At 37.8% G+C, this 19,767-nt stretch overlaps 1 protein-coding gene across 4 annotated transcripts in view; it reads right to left on the bottom strand.

The window, feature by feature from the left end:
* The window catches only part of CEP128 (centrosomal protein 128), a 361,366-nt gene that overhangs the window by 11,508 nt on the left and 330,091 nt on the right, over positions 1–19,767 (bottom strand). For 3 of the 4 annotated variants that reach the window (XM_084791446.1, XM_084791448.1, XM_084791447.1), the window contains 2 exons: positions 8,178–8,255; positions 5,216–5,329 (listed from right to left, as the gene is read on the bottom strand). In XM_084791446.1, coding sequence (XP_084647572.1) covers positions 5,216–5,329; positions 8,178–8,255 — 192 coding nt within the window. Of the gene's footprint in view, positions 1–5,215; positions 5,330–8,177; positions 8,256–19,767 lie in introns of those variants that run through there. The other variant, XR_014780873.1, reaches the window with a different exon arrangement.

The raw sequence follows: 19,767 nt of genomic DNA, 5'->3' as shown, positions 1-19,767 counted from the left end.
GATAAATGAATATGCTTAACTGAATTATTACTTCTGATCCATAGCTGTTTTCAGATTAAGTGGGAAAAAGCCCAAGTTCAATCCATATTGTTAAAAAAAATCATTTGCTTAACTTAAAAAAAAAAACAAGATAAAATCAAATAGCTAAACATGGCAGCATGTAAGTCTTGATGAAATTAAAAGAATAAAATGATTTATTTTTCTACATGATTGGATTTCCAAACAAAGTTTGGGATGTTTCACCTGAGTATTATTGGAAGAAAAATAGCAATTAGACTTTTGTTAGACTTATATGCTGGCTGAACCTAGAATACAGTCACTAATTTACTATGTATCTTTGCTCTTTATTTGGGGGTCAAATCTGAGGCCAGTGGTGTCTATGTTAACATGCAACACTGCTTAATCTTCCACATTCACTTATACTGTTGTTTTTAATCAATTCTTAAAAATTTACCTCACAATCTACATAAGGCTCTCTGAAGAGTGACAAATTGGTTGGGATAGGGAAGAATAGTGACATATCTGTATAGAAATGTACATTTATTTTCTCATCAGAGATGGAGAAGGTGGCTATAAATGACATTATAGGGAGAAAAGGGTTAATGCTCTCTTAAGGTCTCCCATGGTTGCTCCTACTATTTCCAAGCAACATCCATGAAATTGCATGCATAATACACCAGTGATATATTTTAGAGTATGAAAATAAAAATGTGCAGCATCACCTACAATCTTTAATTGCACTAGGAGTTGTTCAAAGCATATTTTAGGAGTTAGTGTTGCAGATTTAAGTAAAAAATAGCTGACCTGGGAAAGTGCTGAATGGCATTAATTGCTATGAGCAAGGCATGCATACACAAATTAGAAGATTCAGTGATGGGGAAATGGCTTCCAGGAGCAAGCCAGGGACTTATATCACACACATGCTTACATTAAGCAAAGACAGCGAAGAGCTTCGGCAAACTCTGCCTTCCCTTCGTAAAGACTGCGGAAAGCCATTATCAACACTTCATCACCTCGATCCTCTTACCCTGTAAAACATCTGCTTCTTCAAATAGGAGCTGCACACCAACTCTTTAACTAGTAAGTTAAAAATCACAGCTTTCTTTTCAGAAAGAGTAAGGATGGAAAATGGGGTATGCCTTCTGTGATTTTACCCAAAAATTTCAAATGTTAATTTAAACCATATATTTACTATGGATAAAGGTAACAAATGGAGACTTTTTCTTTTTCTGGGCAAACCAAGCTCCTCTGTGAATTCAGATTAGTGATGCTGTGTTACTGGCTCGCTGTGGACATTCTGTTCTATTTGAAACAGCTGGGACAGCGAGGAAGACTGCATTTCCTACAGAAATTCAATTAGGCTGGATGGAAAAGAGGCCATGAAATGCTTCTGTTGTCTAGAGAGAGGCAGCGAGAGTGTGCTGGCCTCGGCTTTGAGTTGAATTTTAAATATAAATGTTAAGATCAGGGTTTCTTCAATTAGCTTGGTCAGCTTAGTACAATATTATATTATCATATGTTTATATTACATTATGCTCTTAAAATTGTGCACACTGGGCTTCTCAAACTCCTCGACAGGTTTCTAGAAATGTGATCATTTTTATCCTGCTGGTTGTCACAGGGGTAAGCAGCAGAAGAGCAGCTCTAGGCCTGGGGTGAGTAAGAATCTGCCTTGCCTACTTCCTGCTCACACTTCTTTTCCAGACGCGGTGCAGTCACGTGAGATGTTGTATTACTTTCTTACATAACAGCAATAACATGAGAGAAGCCAGATGCCAGCACGGTCAACAGCAGTACAGGGCTTTATGAAGGAAATGATAGCAAACGACCTCTTCCAAATTAAGACATGAACAAAACACTTGCCTGTACCTTGCCATTGCAAGCATCTTCCAAAATTCAACATCTCTGTCCTAAATCCTCAGCAAAGTTGACTGGGACCACCTTTGTCACATCTATCCCTTTTTATCTGGACCATCCTTGTTTAGATGAAGGATTTAAATTGCTAAGGGTTTGTATATATTAGTAAAAATTTAATTAATGTTCACTTAATGCTGTATTCAGAAACATAACAAACAAGAACATTCTCCAACTAGCGTTGAGAAAAATAACAAGTATAAATAAGTCCCAATTAAAAGAGAAGCTCCTCTAAAGGCTCACTAATTTGAGTCATGTGTTCCTAAAATCATGCTCGGTACACACACACACACACACACACACACACACACACACACACACACACACTTGCACGTGTGCAGAATGCTTTTCCAAAAAGGTTAGGAAGTACTTATTTGGTTGAGAAAACAAAACATTTTATAGTGTATAAGGAAAGCGAGACCAGAGTGTCAAGCTTTCGTTTTTCTAGTTAGGAACTGCCTTTTTTTTTTTTTTTCTTAAACAGAAGGCCAATGGTAAATATTTTAGGATTTGTGGGCCATACCATTCCCATAGCACAATCCAAGCCTACACTGATTCACAAAAGCAACCCCACGGAACGTGTAACAAACAGCTGTGGCTGTATTCCAGTAATGCTTCAGATAGGACTTTGTTTATGTTAGGTTCAAGCAACCTGGGGAGAAATGGGTTTCTTTTATCTTACACTTCCAGGTAAAAGTCACTGAAGGAAGTCAGAAAAAGAATTCAAGCAGGAAAAGGACACAGGAGCTGATGCAGAGGCCATGGAGGAGTGCTGCTTACTAGCTTGCTCAGCCTGTTTTCTTAAAGAACCCAGGACCAGAAGCCCAGGGGGTGGCTGGGCCCTCCCCCATCAATCACTAATTAAGTACATGTCCTAAAGGCTTGCCAACAGCCTGATCTTAGGGAGCTATTTTCTCAGTTGATGCTGCCTCCTTCTCTGATGACTCTAGCTTGTGTCAAGTTGACATAGGACTAACCAGGACAGGCATTTTCTCAATTAAGGTTCCCTCTTCTCAAGTGATTCTAACTTGTGTCAAGTTGACAAAAATCTAACTAGCACAGGCTTCTTCTCTCAGTCTCCTTAAATAATTTATTGCAAAAATGACTACGGTGTCCATAACTGGCAAGACAACCTCACAGAAACAGTCAGACTACTGCATAATTTAGGGTGGGCATCTGCTGAACTTGGTGATGATCTGTATACTCACCAAAGAATGGATAACTATGTGAAAAATTTTCAGAGTATTCTTTCAGGAGCATGGCCACTGTAAAATAGAACTTGTGGGCCTCTGCTAAACTTATATCATCTACTCCCAAAATTCTCAAGCTTATCCCCTCATACTTCTAAGCTCTAACTGCTCTCACAAACGGGCCTGATGTTGTCTCCAGCTGCAAATGCGACTTTACACATAACTTATGCAGTTACTTGCTGCACATGTTAAACATTCATGCTTTTGCCATATTCTATTATGAAAATTGCACTTTGATAGCACTAGATAGAGCAGATTCCCTGAATAGCAAAGCATGCTGTGTTGGGAAATAATGTTTTAAATGTTTAATATGTATCTAGACCTCTGTTAAATTGGTAATAGGCTATGTAATTGAGTCTGTAATTTTGGAGAAAACTTTTATCACACATTAAAAATATAGTCCTACACTTTGTGACTGTGAAGAATGTGAGCCCAAACATATTCAATAATAGCGGTCAAGAACATAGAACTTTGCATCTAGATAGACTGAGCTTTAAATATTGATTCAACCATTTACCCACCTTACTTTCTTCAGTAATACAGGAGGACAAATACTATCAGTCTGACAGTTGCTGTAAGGAGTAGGCATGACTTCACATAAAACATGGAGTGCTTGTAAAAGTCTGTTCTAACATACTCAATAATTAGCAATCACCACTAGCTCCTATTGCCTACATATCATATTCTATTGAAGGAGAAATGAATAATTCAGAATGTATAGGACTTTACAGGAATGTTGGAGGATGATTTAAAATTTGTCATACAAGACAAAAAGGTTACCACTGTGGCTAATAATCCTTACTTTAAAACTGGTTAAAAAGTAACAGAGCCATAAGAAATTCTCTTAACTAGGGAGGTATCAATAATGCAGCATAACTATGATTAGGAAGATTTACTGAAATTAGCATTATCTCCCTATCCACTGGGTATTCTATACAACTATATTAGGAGGGAGGATGCACCTGAGAAATAATTATACTTGGATGCAATAAGTGAACACATACAGTATAATGAATATTCATTAATATTAAAGTATGTAGGATTTTTTTTGACAATTGTAAGTACACATCTGACCATAGATGGATTCTCTATGGACCAATATTCTTTGTGGGTGTGTTGAGGGTGGTAATTTGGTCCTGCAGGAGTTATCTAGCAATGTCTGGAGGTCTTTTGCGGTTTCACAATTTGGGGTAGATGTGCTACTGGCACCAAGGGGGGTGCTGAACTGATTAGACTTTAAGGATGTTGCCAACCATCCTTTAATGCGTAATACATCCCCTGAAACAAAAATTACCTGGCCTGAATATCACAGTATTCAAGTCAAGGTCCTTAGTTCTGGACTAAGACCATTCAGGGCCAAGTGGATTCATCTGTCTGCCTTGAGTGGATATTGGGGCAGGATTAAGGGATGGCACGCTTTCTGTCAACATGATCAAATGTTCTCAAACATCTCAGTGCTAGTTACACATTTATGTATCAGAAATCCTAGTGTGGTGTTTTCCCACCTAAGAGAGTACATAGAAATGCCAAGGCTACAGGCTAAATAGCAAAGGACACTGGACTTCAAAGGGACTCCAGCGCTGAGAGCTACGTGTCTTACACACGATAGAGGGTGATCATTTTCACAGTATCTGACTAACCAACTGACCAGTGTTTTCTTGGCTCAGGAATTCTTAAGTGACATCAATTTCCACAGACAGGCAACATGCTATCATAACAATGACATAGATTTAAGGATTAAAATGTTAAAAGTGCAATCTTTGCATATGCTCACGGAATTGAAAATTTATTATTATTATTTTAATATATTTTATTAATTTATTTATATTACACCTCAATTGTTATCCCATCCCCTGTACCCTCCCATTCCTCCCTCCCATTATTATTATTATTATTATTATTATTATTATTATTATTATTATTATTATTATTATTTTACATCAAGTGGGATCTTTCCTTTCCCAAACACTGCCATGGCTGTTTATCAGGTTATAAACTTAAAGATGCTTGATGATCCAAGATCAAAAAAATATATATACAAAGAACATTACTTTAAAGCTCTTGATTCTGTACTTGGTATCATCTCGGTGCTGTTGAATAGATTCTCTGTGAGTTCTGTACTTAGAGTATCTGCCATCAGTTTTCTCAGATAAACTGGAGGAATCCTGGAAAAACAACAAAGGGTTCAAAATTGGTAGATGAAACAAAAATTAGTGCTTGAAATTAGAGTAAGGAAATACTGAGAGATGGTAAAGTAACCGTAGTCAGCATTTAGAAAGATATGTACAGGCAAAAAAGGGACTGGGTGACCAAGAAAGCAGAGAAAATAGACATGCTGTACTTGGCCACAGCGACAAGATATGATATACTTAGAGAAAACTGTCCCTTTCTAGCTGCTAACAACTACCAGTCACTCTACAGCTGGGCATGAGACATCGATTGTATACTTTAAAAATTTTAATTTAGTCTTCATAATCATACAAATTCAAAGAAGAAAGAAATTAAGAAAGCAACATGTACAAGACCTATTTTTTTCCTTCCGCTCACTTTCAGGGAAAAGAAGGAAAATGGCAATTAGCTATGATAGCCAATTATTTAGCCATTTGATACTTGGGGAACAATTTAGAAGAAAATGAGGGTTAATGGTTTAAGTGTGTACAATTATCTATGGTAGATAGAGTAGGAAATACTCCCAAAGAAACTTTCATCTCACTGATGGTTCAAGCAGAAATGAGAATTGGAATATTCCAGTTCCAAGCTTTTCAGTTTCATGAGGAAAACAGATAAAAGAAAAGAAAGCGGACTATGAATTAATGAATGCTTTGGCTAGAGCTAGGCAATCTGTGGCAGATTTGGGTTGTAATGCAGTGCCACATCCCTCCCACCTTGTCAAATAAGTGATGCTTAAACACAGATGACAGAGAGGAACCATTTTTTATCTCCCAAAATGGGGTTAAAAAAAAAAAAAGAGTAAGAGAGAGAAGGAAGAAGGGAGGAAACAGTCACACTCAAGCAAGAATAAAATCAAGCATGTCAAATTAGGATAGAGTTTCTATGCAGTCATAACTATGGGAGTATCAAGAAATACACTTGTAAAGCATAGTTTTTGCATATATATTAGTGCTAGTATCATGTGTAGGACCCATAAAAATGACAGTATTCATGTCCTTTAATGTAAATTAAGAAAGTATTCCCTGAGCCACCCAGCCATTTAGGGCATGAATTTGAACTTAGACAAACCCATAGGTCTTTGGCTTCTTGTTCACATTACACTAATTTATAGAAAGGTATAGGATCTGCTACACACACACACATTGTCCATATATAAATATAATCCATGCTTAATAATATGAAGGGTTTCTATATTTTCACTTAAGGATGTATCTAGTTATTTCATGAAAGTGATTTAATGAGCTATTTTCAGCTGTATAGATAGCTTTAGGATACACATGGCCATATGGACTGGGTTTCAAAATAGAGACAATAGTGAAGAGACAAATTAGATCTCACTCAAAGCTAACTTATATATGCTAAGCTTCAATTTCCTCATAGGGGAAATATCCCTGAATATTAAAAATATAGCACAATGGATTTATCTACTGTTGGCTACACACTAAAATAATAATAATTTCTATATTATTATAATTATAAAAATATTGTCTGTGTGTGATAACAAAAATTGCTAGCAAGTATGTCCTTTTCATGATACAAGCTTCTTTTTAATGAATTGGAAAGTATAATTCTGAACTCGAAAAGACATTATTTGCCCAGAAAAATTCAATACAAACGTATCCTCACAGTGGAGTCTGTGCATGTGCAAGCCAGGTTACAACCACTGGACCCTGAGTAACAGTAATAGGCCTCCTGGTAAGAGAACACGACTTTTGCTCTGCACTCATTGCAGTCTGCTCAGTAAGAACTGGGGACAAGGGAGCTGCTACTGAAAACCTAACTTCATAGGCTTCTCCTGGTCTAATATTAGCATCTGTTCCTCATCCATCCTCCACTCATCTAGTTGACACTTACTAGTTCAAAGGGGGGAAAAGTAAGGGTGAGGGTTGGTGGTAAAACACTCTCCACACCAGATTACATGAGGGTGAAGGGAAATTACATTGTTCTGCATGCGGGTGTCCTGACTGATGGGGATATGAACTGAAAATACACATTTACATCATGACAGAAAGTCGACACTTCAGTAACGTAACAAGGAAAGCTTGTTTTACCTATTTGCAACTGTGTGGCTTCATGATGTGTCAACCCACTCTTGGATAGTGGAAAAAACTGTGTAGTTATGGAATTATCAAATACTCATTGCATTTTGAGATTTGCATCATGTCGGTGATGACAACATACACTTATTATTGCTTGCTGACATTTCCTCCTGAACTGTATCATCAAATAATATGCTATATTTAAAAAGAACCTAAATATAAGTCACACTTTTAGTAATTTTTATGGCAAATTTGAAATAAGAGGCTACATGTTCATAACATGAACCTCATATCACTTTTAGCTTTGATCTTTTATTTATATCTAGTGTGTTGATACTGTAATAAACTATAAATCCCTACAACTGTGCTTTACATTAGCATCCCTAAGGGGACATGTGAAGAAATGACCTCTAAACTACTATGAACTTGATTTCACATGCCACGGTAGAGGAATAACTATAAAATATGATGCCTCTAAAACAGAAGGTACCTCGGTGTCCTGCTGTCCATGAAATGTGTCATTCCCTTTAATTCTTAGGCTCTTCCTCTTAGAGGAAAAAGTAAATTTCTAATAGTAAGCCAAAGTTATAATTTCCTATGTTATATTAATACAATGAAGTTTGCCTATTCGCAGCCCTGGCTTCACACATGTCAGGGAACTCTGGTAAGACAACGTTGTTAAAAGTCCCCAGTGTTTCTCAGAGATTCTTCCCTTCCCACAAGTTTCCTTGCACATCAGGAAGATGTCAAGTGCTCTAAATCAGACAAAAATAATGAAAGAGACAAGCCAACACTTCCTCACCCTCAAGTCTTTGAAATCCTCTAGCAGGCTCAGTTTCTCAGGCACAGACTCCAGATGGTCTAAGGCCACTCGGGTACTCTAGGAAAAGAGCAAACCAAAGCGTAAGGGAACACAATAAAAAATTAATATTCTCAGGATCTAAATACTGAGAACAAGACACCCCATCAGAAGACGAAACTAGCAATGTATAGTCAGATAAGAATAAATATTTTCAATAAATCTTTTAAATTGAAAGATTTATTTCCTTTCACAAAGCATGAGACACATTTGCCAACCTGACTCCGTTGAAAGGCTTCCTAGATAATTGCTTTCACCTGACATGCTATGAAATTTTCTATAGAGCATTTCATATTTGCATTAATTTACAAAAATTGCTTCAGTGAACACCAGAAATTAACCACCAGGTACTAGTGAGAAAAAGATGAGTTTGCAGTTACATTTCTATGAGGCATATTAGACACTCTCAAATGTTGTCATTAGGAAGAAAAGATTTCTCAACAATTATTTTTAGGCAAAAAGAAAATGTAACACAGCTCTCAGAAGACAGAAGAAATGTCTAAAATCAAACGTTTGGGATGGAGGCACAAGACTCTGTTGATTATACATCAATAATTTATTACAAAGCCAGTAAATACCTGGTGCTGTTACACCCACCAATATAAATGTCAGAGGGAATGACTGAATGACCTGGAAATTACCTCCCAGAGGCTCAGTGGTTTGAACAACCATGAGCCAAAGATGGGGCATGTTCTGGTAACTGGCATCAGATTTTGAATTTGTTTTCATTTTAATTACAAATTAAAAACCCAAAACCTACAGGTGATGTAAGCCTCAGGGCATCAACCTTAGAGCTGCAGATAAGGGAGTGGCCACCATGTTCCATGTGATGCCTGCCCCCTTTCCTGAACAATGGGCTGGGTGTCACTGGACTCAGTGGTTAGACCCATGCTCTTTCATATCAGGCCCTGTCCAGAGGACTTCAGGAGCCACACGCTCCAGAGGGTCACCTCCAAGATAGATGAAACCTGCCCATCATGTGAGTGAAATAACTTGAACTTTGTTAAGCTGTAGGATTTTAGGGTTTGATAATTACCAACACAGAGCTCAACAGGAATTAGCTCAAGTGATATCTACACAGAGTTTTAATAAAAGAAGGCAAATCATGTGCTCATGGGCTTTTTTATTGGGTTACATATAATCAGATTTATGGGTAGATCCTGAACTTCCTGAGATGATTTCAGTCTCCACATGTGAACTTCACTCATTCCAGTGGTTCTGGGCACTGCCTTAGTGTCTCTACACCAGGGTCTCACCAAAGTAGTTTTTCCAGGGCATGCATGTACTTTATGTCTCCCAGAGGCCCGGGGCACAGCGATGGATGCAAACACGGAAGTAATGAGATATTTTTGTTCAACACACTTTCTTTTTTTTTTTTTCCATTTTTTTCTCCTTTATTAATTTATTCTTGTTACATCTCAATGGTTATCCCATCCCTTGTATCCTCCCATTCTTCCCTCCCTCCCATTTTCCCCTTATTCCCCTCCCCTATGACTGTTCCTGAGGGGGATTACCTCCCCCTGTATAAGTTCATAGGGTATCAAGTCTCTTCTTGGTAACCTGCTGTCCTTCCTCTGAGTGCCACCAGGTCTCCCCCTCCAGGGGACATGGTCAAAAGTGAGGCACCAGAGTATGTGAGAAAGTAATATCCCACTCTCCACTCTACTGTGGAGAGTGTTCTGTCCATTGTCTAGATCTGGGTAGGGGTTTAAGGTTTACCGCCTGTATTGTCCTTGGCTGGTGCCTTAGTTTGAGCGGGACCCCTGGGCCCAAATCTGCCTATCATAATGTTCTACTTGTAGGCTTCTAGGACCCTCTGGATCCTTCTACTTTGCCATTCTCCCATACTTCTCTCATCTAGAGTCCCACTAGAATGTCCTCCCCTCTGTCTCAGTTTCCTGGTAAGTGAAGGCTTTCGTGGGACATGCCCCTTGGGCTAATATGCAGATATAAGTGAGTATATACCATTTGAGTCTTTCTGCTTCTGGGTTAACTCACTCATTATGATCATTTCTAGCTCAATCCATTTATCCACAAATTTCGGGAATTCCTTGTTTTTAATAGCTGAATAGTATTCCATAGTGTATATGTACCACAGTTTCTTTATCCATTCTTCTACTGAGGGACACTTAGGCTGTTTCCATGTTCTGGCTATTATGAATAAGGCTGCTATGAACATGGTTGAGCAAATTTTCTTGCTGTGTGCTGGAGCATCTTCTGGGTATATTCCAAGGAGTGGAATAGCTGGGTCTTGAGGAAGCCCTATTCCCAACACACTTTCAATTCATCCCTTTCACCTCCCCGTCTTCAGTAATTGTACTAATGAGTTGAATCAAAAGGCTGGCGGGAATTCTCCAGGTTGAATGATGCAAATGATGCTTGCTTTCTGTTAATACTCCCTAGATGGGCACATGGGTTTCGCTTTTTCTGTTTTTAGTGCTATATGACTCTTTCAGTGTTCTGTGACTTAGAGTTACAGCTATTTTCTGGTTTTGTCATATACAAATCACTGCTTCTATTCCTCAAGCTTATTTCGTGACTTAGTTTTGGAGAGCAAAGCAAATATACTCACTGCCATTTTGAACAGGAATTTGTTCCAAGTTAGTAAAGTATTCTTTCTCAGGGTCTATTTAAAGGATTTAGTATTTTGTTCCTTCTGCTTAACATTTATATTATTGTTAGTTTCTCTGCTTCATGTACTTACTTAAACTGCCATACATTTTAAATGGTTTCACTTAATTTTTCCATGGGTTGAAAATATTCATCTAAATGACATTTTTCTTAATATAGAACTCAACATGTAGGTTTCAGAGAGCAGGGAGTTCTGTTTTTTATTTTTAGTCACTATGTGGGCTATATTTATTTAAGTAATAAAATTATAGATATTCAAGAACTGTATTAGCTCTTGAAAATAAACTACAAAGCAAAGCTCTGATGACTATTTTAAGACAAAACTGTACATTGGATAAAATACTTTTCATGAGCAGATTCTTATAGCACTACAATTTTATTTCCTTTAAAAAAAATGTTTTCTTCCAATTTGGGAGTGGTCCTCTGAACCTGGGTCAAGTAAGTTAATCTCATTCTTTCTCAAAATAAGAATATAACCTCTATAAAACCTGAGGAAGTAATTTTCAATCAACCAGGTGATTTTGTGACCCAGGTGATTTTGTCTTTGCATATTCACAAATCCGTTTGTTACGAGTGTGATATTTGGGGTGTATATTCAAATGGCTGCATTACTGTGGTATGCATGAAAGTCTTTAGCTCATTATTATTTTATTTCTTTTCAATTTGTTGAATTCGTTATTAAGCACAGTTATTTGTATGGTCCCTTTCCCTCAACCATGTCTCTATGTATTCTCTTCATATTTTCTCATAACTTACTTCAGTTGGGATATATGGGTGGGTAGGGGGGCAAAAGATTGAAGCCACAGTTCTGTGTACTTGAAGGTAGCACTGCTGGGCTCGATTCTGCCTGTGACTTAGTTGACTTACTTTATATTCCACTCTCACGCCACTACTAAATATCTTTTCAGTATCAGAAATGCTGTCTTGTTCACAGGTCTTCCTCTTCATCCTTCTAGTCTATTCTATTTGTTTACAGTAAATATGTATCTTAAACAAAATAGAAAGCACTGTAAGACACAGATGACAACCCCCCTTCCTTCTTCCTTTCCTTCCTTCCCTCCCTTCCTTTGGTAGGACTTAACTCCCAGGGAGGGTAGGAAGAACAATGCATATGTAAAAGATGTTAAAAAAAACAAAACAAAACAAAACAAAACTATGCAACCAAACAAGTAAATTTCACCTATTCTAAAAAAACAAAAACAAAAAGCACAAACGCTGACTTGCAACAGTAGGTGTGGAGTTATGAAGGAAATTGGGCCAGGCTGCCAGATCTGAGGGTCTCATAAGATTTCATCTTTAGGTGATATTTCAGAAAGTGATTATCAGTGTTCTCTGTCTCTCTCTGTCTTTGCCTCTCTCTCTCTCTCTCTCTCTCTCTCTCTCTCTCTCTCTCTCTCTCTCTCTCCCTCCCTCCCTCCCTCCTCTTTCTGTGCAAGCTTAAAACCATTACTTTGGATAAAAACTTGCTTTAATTCTGTTCTTTTTTACCTATTGAAACATAACATTGGATAGAAATATATAATTGGATCGTATCACACTACACACATCTCAAGTTGACTTTTAAAAAAATATATTTTATTAATTTATTCATATTACATCTAAATTCTTATCCCATCTCTTGTGTCTGCCCATTCCTCCCTCCCTCCCATTTTTCCCTTACTCCCCTCCCCTATGACTGTGACTGAGGGGGACCTCTTCCCCCTGTATATGCTCATAGGGTATCAAGTCTCTTCTTGGTAGCCTGCTATCCTTCCTCTGAGTGCCACCAGGCCTCTTTATCCCTCACTGATGTGTAGGCAGACAAAAAATCCAGTAAGAAACTTGTTGGCTTCCAAAAATTCTACACATAGATTCAGAAAAACTATGTTTCAAATTGTTTCAATTGTATGTGTGGTGTGTGTGTGTGTGTGTGTGTTAATGTTGCCCAGTAGTTTAAAGGGTGTAAAGAAGTTCCCATTAACAATCTATCACCTGCATTTTCAAGTATATTTCAGCATACGGTAGTAGCAAATGATGTGGTTAATTCAATTCTTTAAAACATACCCGATGTTTACAGACAGGTTCTCCCTGGGCATGGTGACACATGCCTGTAACCTCAGCAGTTAGGAAATGGATACAAGAGGACCATAAATTCAAGGCCATGCTGGAATACCAAAGGAGTCAATCTCAAAAGAGAAGGCCTTCTTCTGAAATATTCTATATGGTAACATAGTTATCATAATATATTTTAAATAACAGAAAAAACACAGTGACAAGTTAAAGGAGTCATATATAGCTTTTTCCTGCAGAGGCCCAAGGAGCTGTATTCACACGGCCTACAGGCAATGGTTAATTCCAACCCTGTTTAGAAGCATAATGAATGATTGAACCAAAAAATATAATCTACTCTTAAACTCAATCCTGAGTTACATTTAAATCTTCCACGTACTCACACCATCACATGCAGTGTAGACTTATTTCTAAGAATATATCATACACACACACACACACACACACACACACACACACATATATATATATGAGGCCATGAAGAATCAGTGAGTATATGCAACTACTGACAACCACGGTAGCAAAACTGGGATGCAAGTTCCAGTGGCCTGAATGCAGAAATGCCAATGTTCTCACTACCAAAAACAAAAACAAAAACAAAACACCTCCACATTTACATAATCAGCAAACTAGGCATGGACGGCATCTGGAACTGTAATTGTGGCTGTTTTTATTTCCCACTGTCAACACTTTCCAGCCAAGCTCTGAAGACGTGTTCTTGATGGGTCTGCTTTTGTTAGAGGAATTTTAAGAAGAAATCATGAAGAATTTTATATTGCTAAGGCCTGGGAGTTTATGCTCAGGATCATTTGTATCTAAGTATATGTGCATATGCATAGCAGATAGAAAGACAGACAGACAGAAAAGACACACACACACATACACACACACACACACACACACACGAGTCTGGATTCATAATGTATAGGACTAGAGCTCACACTTGGTTCACAACTTTCCTCAAATAGATGTTGACTGAACAAAGACAAACACAGTTACCATGTTCTAAACATCCTAATAAACTCATGCATCTAAATGTCCAAAGAAAAGTCTGTTGTTTGATGCTATTTTCTCCTAAGAGTAGAAGCAAGTGATAGAAGTAACTGGGTTTAGAATCTGTCAGCGGGCCCCTGTAGCTTGCCCATTTACAGATGCGTTCACATGTCTGTCAACACAAGCTGCCAACTTCACTCTTTCAAAATTTCAACACACATCAGATTCCTATGGAGCTGAGCAGTTGGAACTGGCCTAAAGAACTGTTCCCTTAGATCTTCCTTTGTTTTAGACCAGAAGGAAATTGAATAATATCATATGACAGCATAAGTAGCATCAATTAGGAGTTAAAGGGAGGAATGCATTACAAATCTTAGATCCAGTCTCCTGTGGAGAAAACTTACGGAACAAATTTGACCATAGGCTGAACATATTTCTCTTTGTAAAAAGGCACATCTGTTTAGTCTTATTAATAGATAACATGTAACAAATTTAATTCTCTCACAGTGGTATTGAAATCACATATGTTTTGAGGTCTAGATGATAAAGGGGAATTGGTCCATATTTTTTAAGACTATGTGTATATTTCTGGCACAATGTACATGTTAAATAAACAAGGTTACGAAGCAGTTTATTTGGGTTCAAAAATGCAATTCTATTTCATTTGGAAAGAAATCTACTGCTAAACTTTCCTGACAAATGACTGAACGGTGGTGAAAATACCTGAGTAAACACAGTTCAAGACGAGGAACGGTGAGATCACATAAAGGGCGCACTGTCCGCCTTGCAGTGACGGTGACTTGATCCAGCACAGCTGTATTGGCATTAACAGGCGCTGTTTTTAATCCAAACTGTCAAACACTCTGGAACCAACCCGAACAGTAGCAGAGAACAGGCCTGCAAAGCCTGGTGCTGCTGATGTTCATCTTTCATGAGGCCTAATGGAGAAAGTTGTATTGGTTCCTCCAAAAATGAAGAGATTCCTCCATATACACTGAGAACAGCCTGCAAAGCCTGGTGCTGCTGCTGACAGCCAGCATGAGGCCCAGTGAGAAAGCTGTGTCAGCTCCGGCTCCTCCGAATGCCAAAGTCTCCATATTACAACCGCCACTATAAACCCAGCCAAAAGCCAGTGGCTGGGGAGGATCTACACCCTAAGAAGAACCTACAACTGTTATTTGTTAAATGTTCAGAGCACCAAACTCCCCTCTGGATACTTGATCTTATACCCACAGATCAGTACAGCTCACATCGTCATAGAAGCTTCTTTTTATAGGGAATTGAGGTTATCAGATACACACAGTTGGTCAAAGAGAAAGGTTGACTGTAGAGTGCTTAGCTCTAAATGGGGCATTTGTATCAGGCTCCCTCTGGCTAAAGCACAGGGAACATGGTGGGGAGGGAAATTTACAGACTATAGTGGATAAAGGATGGGGTTGTCTTCTGGACACAACAAGGTCATTGCACCTGTGCACTCACAACAGCCAGGGATGCTTGTACAAGACTCATTAGGATAGAGCCAGTCACTCTTACAGCATAGATATGGGAGAGGTTCATGATAGTCCAACCCCTAGCTAAGGAGCAATTGGCAATTGAAGGCAGCAATGGAAGGAAAGTGAATTATCTGCAGGAGTGATACCCCCTAGATGATTAGCATACACACAGAGAGAATACTATATTCAGTGAGTTATACAACAAAAAGAAAATCCAGAAGATAAGCTGAAGTTGGGAGAGGACCAGAGAGGACGACTCTGGAAGAAAATCGAGCAAGGAATAAGTGATAATCAAAATACATTATATATGGCATGTCTTGGATTCTTTTTTAATATTTTATTAAATATTTTAGATGTACATATATTTTATTACACATATATACAATAAACTACCTACAGCAAGAAGAACCACAAAACAATCAGGAATTATTTAAATGTTACATTCATAGTGCTTTGGTTATTTGTATTTGGCAACCTTGAAGAAAAGATCATTCCTATCCTGGAGAGTCTAAAATTTTGAATGTAAATCAGTGTCTATCATATCTCATCATTATCAACTTAAAACATCTATCTAGACCTAAAAACATCTTAACCCCTAAACAACTAAGATTAATTGTAAAACTAAACTATTTGGTCTTCAACCCCATCAGAGACTTAAGAAGCAATAAAATTAATTACCTGAGTAGACAGGAAGTGCAGGTTAGCAGCTTTCCAAATAAGAAGATGATAAAGACAGTTTACTGCCTGAACAGTCACCCAAAATTCTCTATAACATTGGAGGGCCATCTTCAGTCTTCTAGCTCAATATATCTGACAGATATATTTGTGAAGCAGGAAGTATTAAGGACTTGCTTATCCTGTCTTGCCAGAGTTTGACCATTGACTCTGCCTATATTCAAGCATGCCCATTTTTAGGCAGAATTCTGTCTGGGGTAGAAATGAGGACATTTTACCCAGTGGCTTTTTTCTCCACATTTGCAGCCATGTTCATAAGGAGGTTCTTTGATGCTCATCATAGTCTTTGAGATAGGCTGGGAATTGCCAGGAGTTAACCTGTCTCATTGTAAATGTATCTTTGAAATAGTAAAAACATCTTTAAATGCCATATTCTGCATGTCTCTGAGGTTTCTGAAGACCGTATCTAACTATCTTACCTTATCTTTCTACAGAATCATTCTGTTATGTTTTGAATTCTTGAAGAATGAATAATTATTTTTTAAAAAGAGAAGATACTATCTCAAACACAGATCTCTCATTCTAAATGATATGTAAAAGTCAATATATTGCCTTCTTATTAGCTTACAAAAGACACAGACTTCTTTCCAAGTAAATGGTTTGAAGAGCTTTGTTCATCTTGACAAGAAAACACTGAGAATGAAGTGAATGACAAGAAACCAGGGAATAAAGCAACATGTCTCTCGTCTGGAAACAGTCCATATTGTCTTTGTAAATATTGTTCTTGCTGCTCCGTTCTATGAAGAACATAAAAAACAAATGTGGACTGCACATAGATTTCTCTGTGTGCTGAGCAGTATGTTCAGTATTTACAGCTCCTTGGAAAGGGGTGTCTGTTAATCTGTTTAATAGAAATAACTATTTCTTAAAATTGAAACTAAAATGTACTCAGAAGGGCAGGAAACTGAACATTGGGGAGGGGACTGAAGTCAGCAGCCTGTACTGAAGGACTCAAATTCCAGGAAGGTTACTTACATGTATTTTGTGGTTTGGGGAATATCACTTAACCCTGCCCTTCTAAGCCACAGTCTTTTATTTTTAAAGTGGGGACAAATCATGGTAGTCTATTGTCATATATCCACCAGCAGCAGCTGTGATTATCAAGTGAAAGAGTGGATATGAAAGTACATTGAAATTTGTCAAATACTTTCCAAACATTAAGTGAAAAAGAACGCTGAATCTGAGGCACTCTCAACTCTAGTAACTTCCATATAGCAAAGAAGCGCTGGACAAGAACCTATAATTATAGCAAATAAAGACTAATCAAAAAGTGCAGTGTAGAAACAAGTTATTTTAGGAATGCACCTGCCATTATATAGACATTATTTTAGAATACAAAAGAATAATGGCATATACATTGTGAGCATACTGTACTCTCCTCTTTATTTGATGAACATTTATTTTCATCAAAATGAGCATCTGTCTCTCCCTCAGAGAGTAAGAGAGAGTTTATTCTAGAACCAAATTTGAATGGCTATGGCCCAGAAACATATAGGGCTTTTTTCCAAAGGGTTAAAAATAATCACACCAAAAATTCCATCTTGACTAAAAGGTTAAGACTGTATCCCTCCTGGCCGAAGAAACTCAGATGATAAACTGTTACATTAACTGAGAACACATTCCTAAGGACTTTGGCTATGGTAGGCGACACTCATTTTCAAAGCCATTGACATTCCCCAAACAACTGAACATTTCTGTCACCGTGTGTGTGTGTGTGTGTGTGTGTGTGTGTGTGTGTGTGTGTGTGTACATATATAATTTTATATATTATAATTATATTAATTTTATAATTAGATTAAAAAATATTGCTCACAATATTTAATACGCTACTTAGTATATTTCCTGGTGAATAATTAATACCAAATTTGTTTTTGTTTTGATGAAGTTGCAAATGAAGATGATGGTATGTCTTTTCATTCCATCATGTTCTTTGTTATGACACTTACCCTAAACTCCTACCTTACTCAAAACCAGCTTTCATGTTTAAAAGATTCAAGTATACTTACTATATATATGCATATATATGTTTATAATATAGATATATTTTAGATTCAACAAGATAGGAATGATGTTTGCAAATAGAAATAGCCAAATCACTATGAATGTAACATTTATATAATTCCTGATTGTTTCATGGTTCTTCCTGCTGTACGTAGTTTATTTATGTGTAATAATATAAATGTATATGTTAAGAAAAAGAAATTTATTTAAAAAGGAAAAAATTGTAAAAAAAAATATACAAAGACATCAGTTTCTTATTTTTTGGTTGTGAGCCTAGTCTTTAAAGGCGGAGCCATCTCTCCAGCCCAAGACATCAGTTTCTAAGACAACATTTATGGTTATTCTTTTTTTTTAATTTATAATTTATTTACATTACATCCCAATTGTAATCCTCTCATTCTTATCTTCCTCTTCCTAACCTCCCTCCCTTTTCTGCTCTATTCCCCTCCCCTAGACCTCTGACAGGTGGGGTCCTCCTCCCTCAACATCTGACCACAGCCCATCAGGTCTCATCTGGATAGCCTGCATCCCATTCCTATGTTCCCACAGGGCATCTCCACCAAGAGGCAGTGTTCAAATCGTGGGCACCAGAGTTGTGTCAGAGGCAGTCCCCCACGCTCCCCTCCCTTCCTCATGTGAAAAATGAGCCATCCATTGGCTACATCTGAACGAAGGGTATAAGTCCTCTGCTTGTAATGTCTGTGATATGGTTAATATCTTATGGACTAATGTTTTTTTAATTAAACTGATATTATATTGACATATAGTGTAATTAGCCAAGATTTAGAAATTAATTAAAGTGTTTAGTTTTTTCTAATAAAAATGAAGGACAATACTACAGTGACTCCTCCCAGAGTCCCATTTCTAACCATTTGAATATAAGTAAGATAACTAATAGAGCACAAAATTGTAATTTTGTGGGAACATATAGTCAATTGAGTTCTTTAAAAATATGTACATTTGGTAACAGATACTTTATCTGTTATCTTCACTTTGTTAGGCCAAACTGTATTCATGATTATTTGAATTTTAGGTAAAGTAATGTGATTATACATCACATATACGTTGTCTGGGACACAAATTACCCTCCTTGCCTGTCGGTGCCGCACCGTCCAGCGGAAATAAGACACCAACAACCAGACTTCTTCTGGAGATCTTTATTCAGGATTAAGCTCAGTGGGAATGGCCCTGAAGAAGGGAAGGGCCAAGCTTAAGTACAACTCAAGAGCCAATCAGCTCATGCCAGGTGCCACCTCCTCATAGGTCCGCGTCAGAGCAGGACTGCTTGTCATCAGATCACCAGTTACCCTTGCACAGCCTTTTGCCATATAAGGACTTGTTTATCTTAGAGAGCACTCGCCGTCGGGATGGCGGAAGGCAGAAGCCTGCGCCATGTTAAGGCGTGGCACCTCGCAGCTCTCCACACTTGCCTACCTCTGTGTCTGAACTATCATCCTCTGACTAATAGGTAAGAACACTCTGAAATCTATCAATTAAATAGACGAGTAGCTTCCACCACCTCAACAGTTACAAATACCATTAGACAGCATCTGATGCCAACAGAAAAGCTTCTCCCATCTGGCTGCTCCCACCCCTCTGCTGCACCCAAAAATGTATTAATACTTGCCTTC

Source organism: Acomys minous (genome assembly GCF_964271855.1).
Source record: "Acomys minous genome assembly, chromosome: 8".
NCBI lineage: Eukaryota > Metazoa > Chordata > Mammalia > Rodentia > Muridae > Acomys > Acomys minous.
This window is presented reverse-complemented; position numbering and strand designations above follow the sequence as displayed.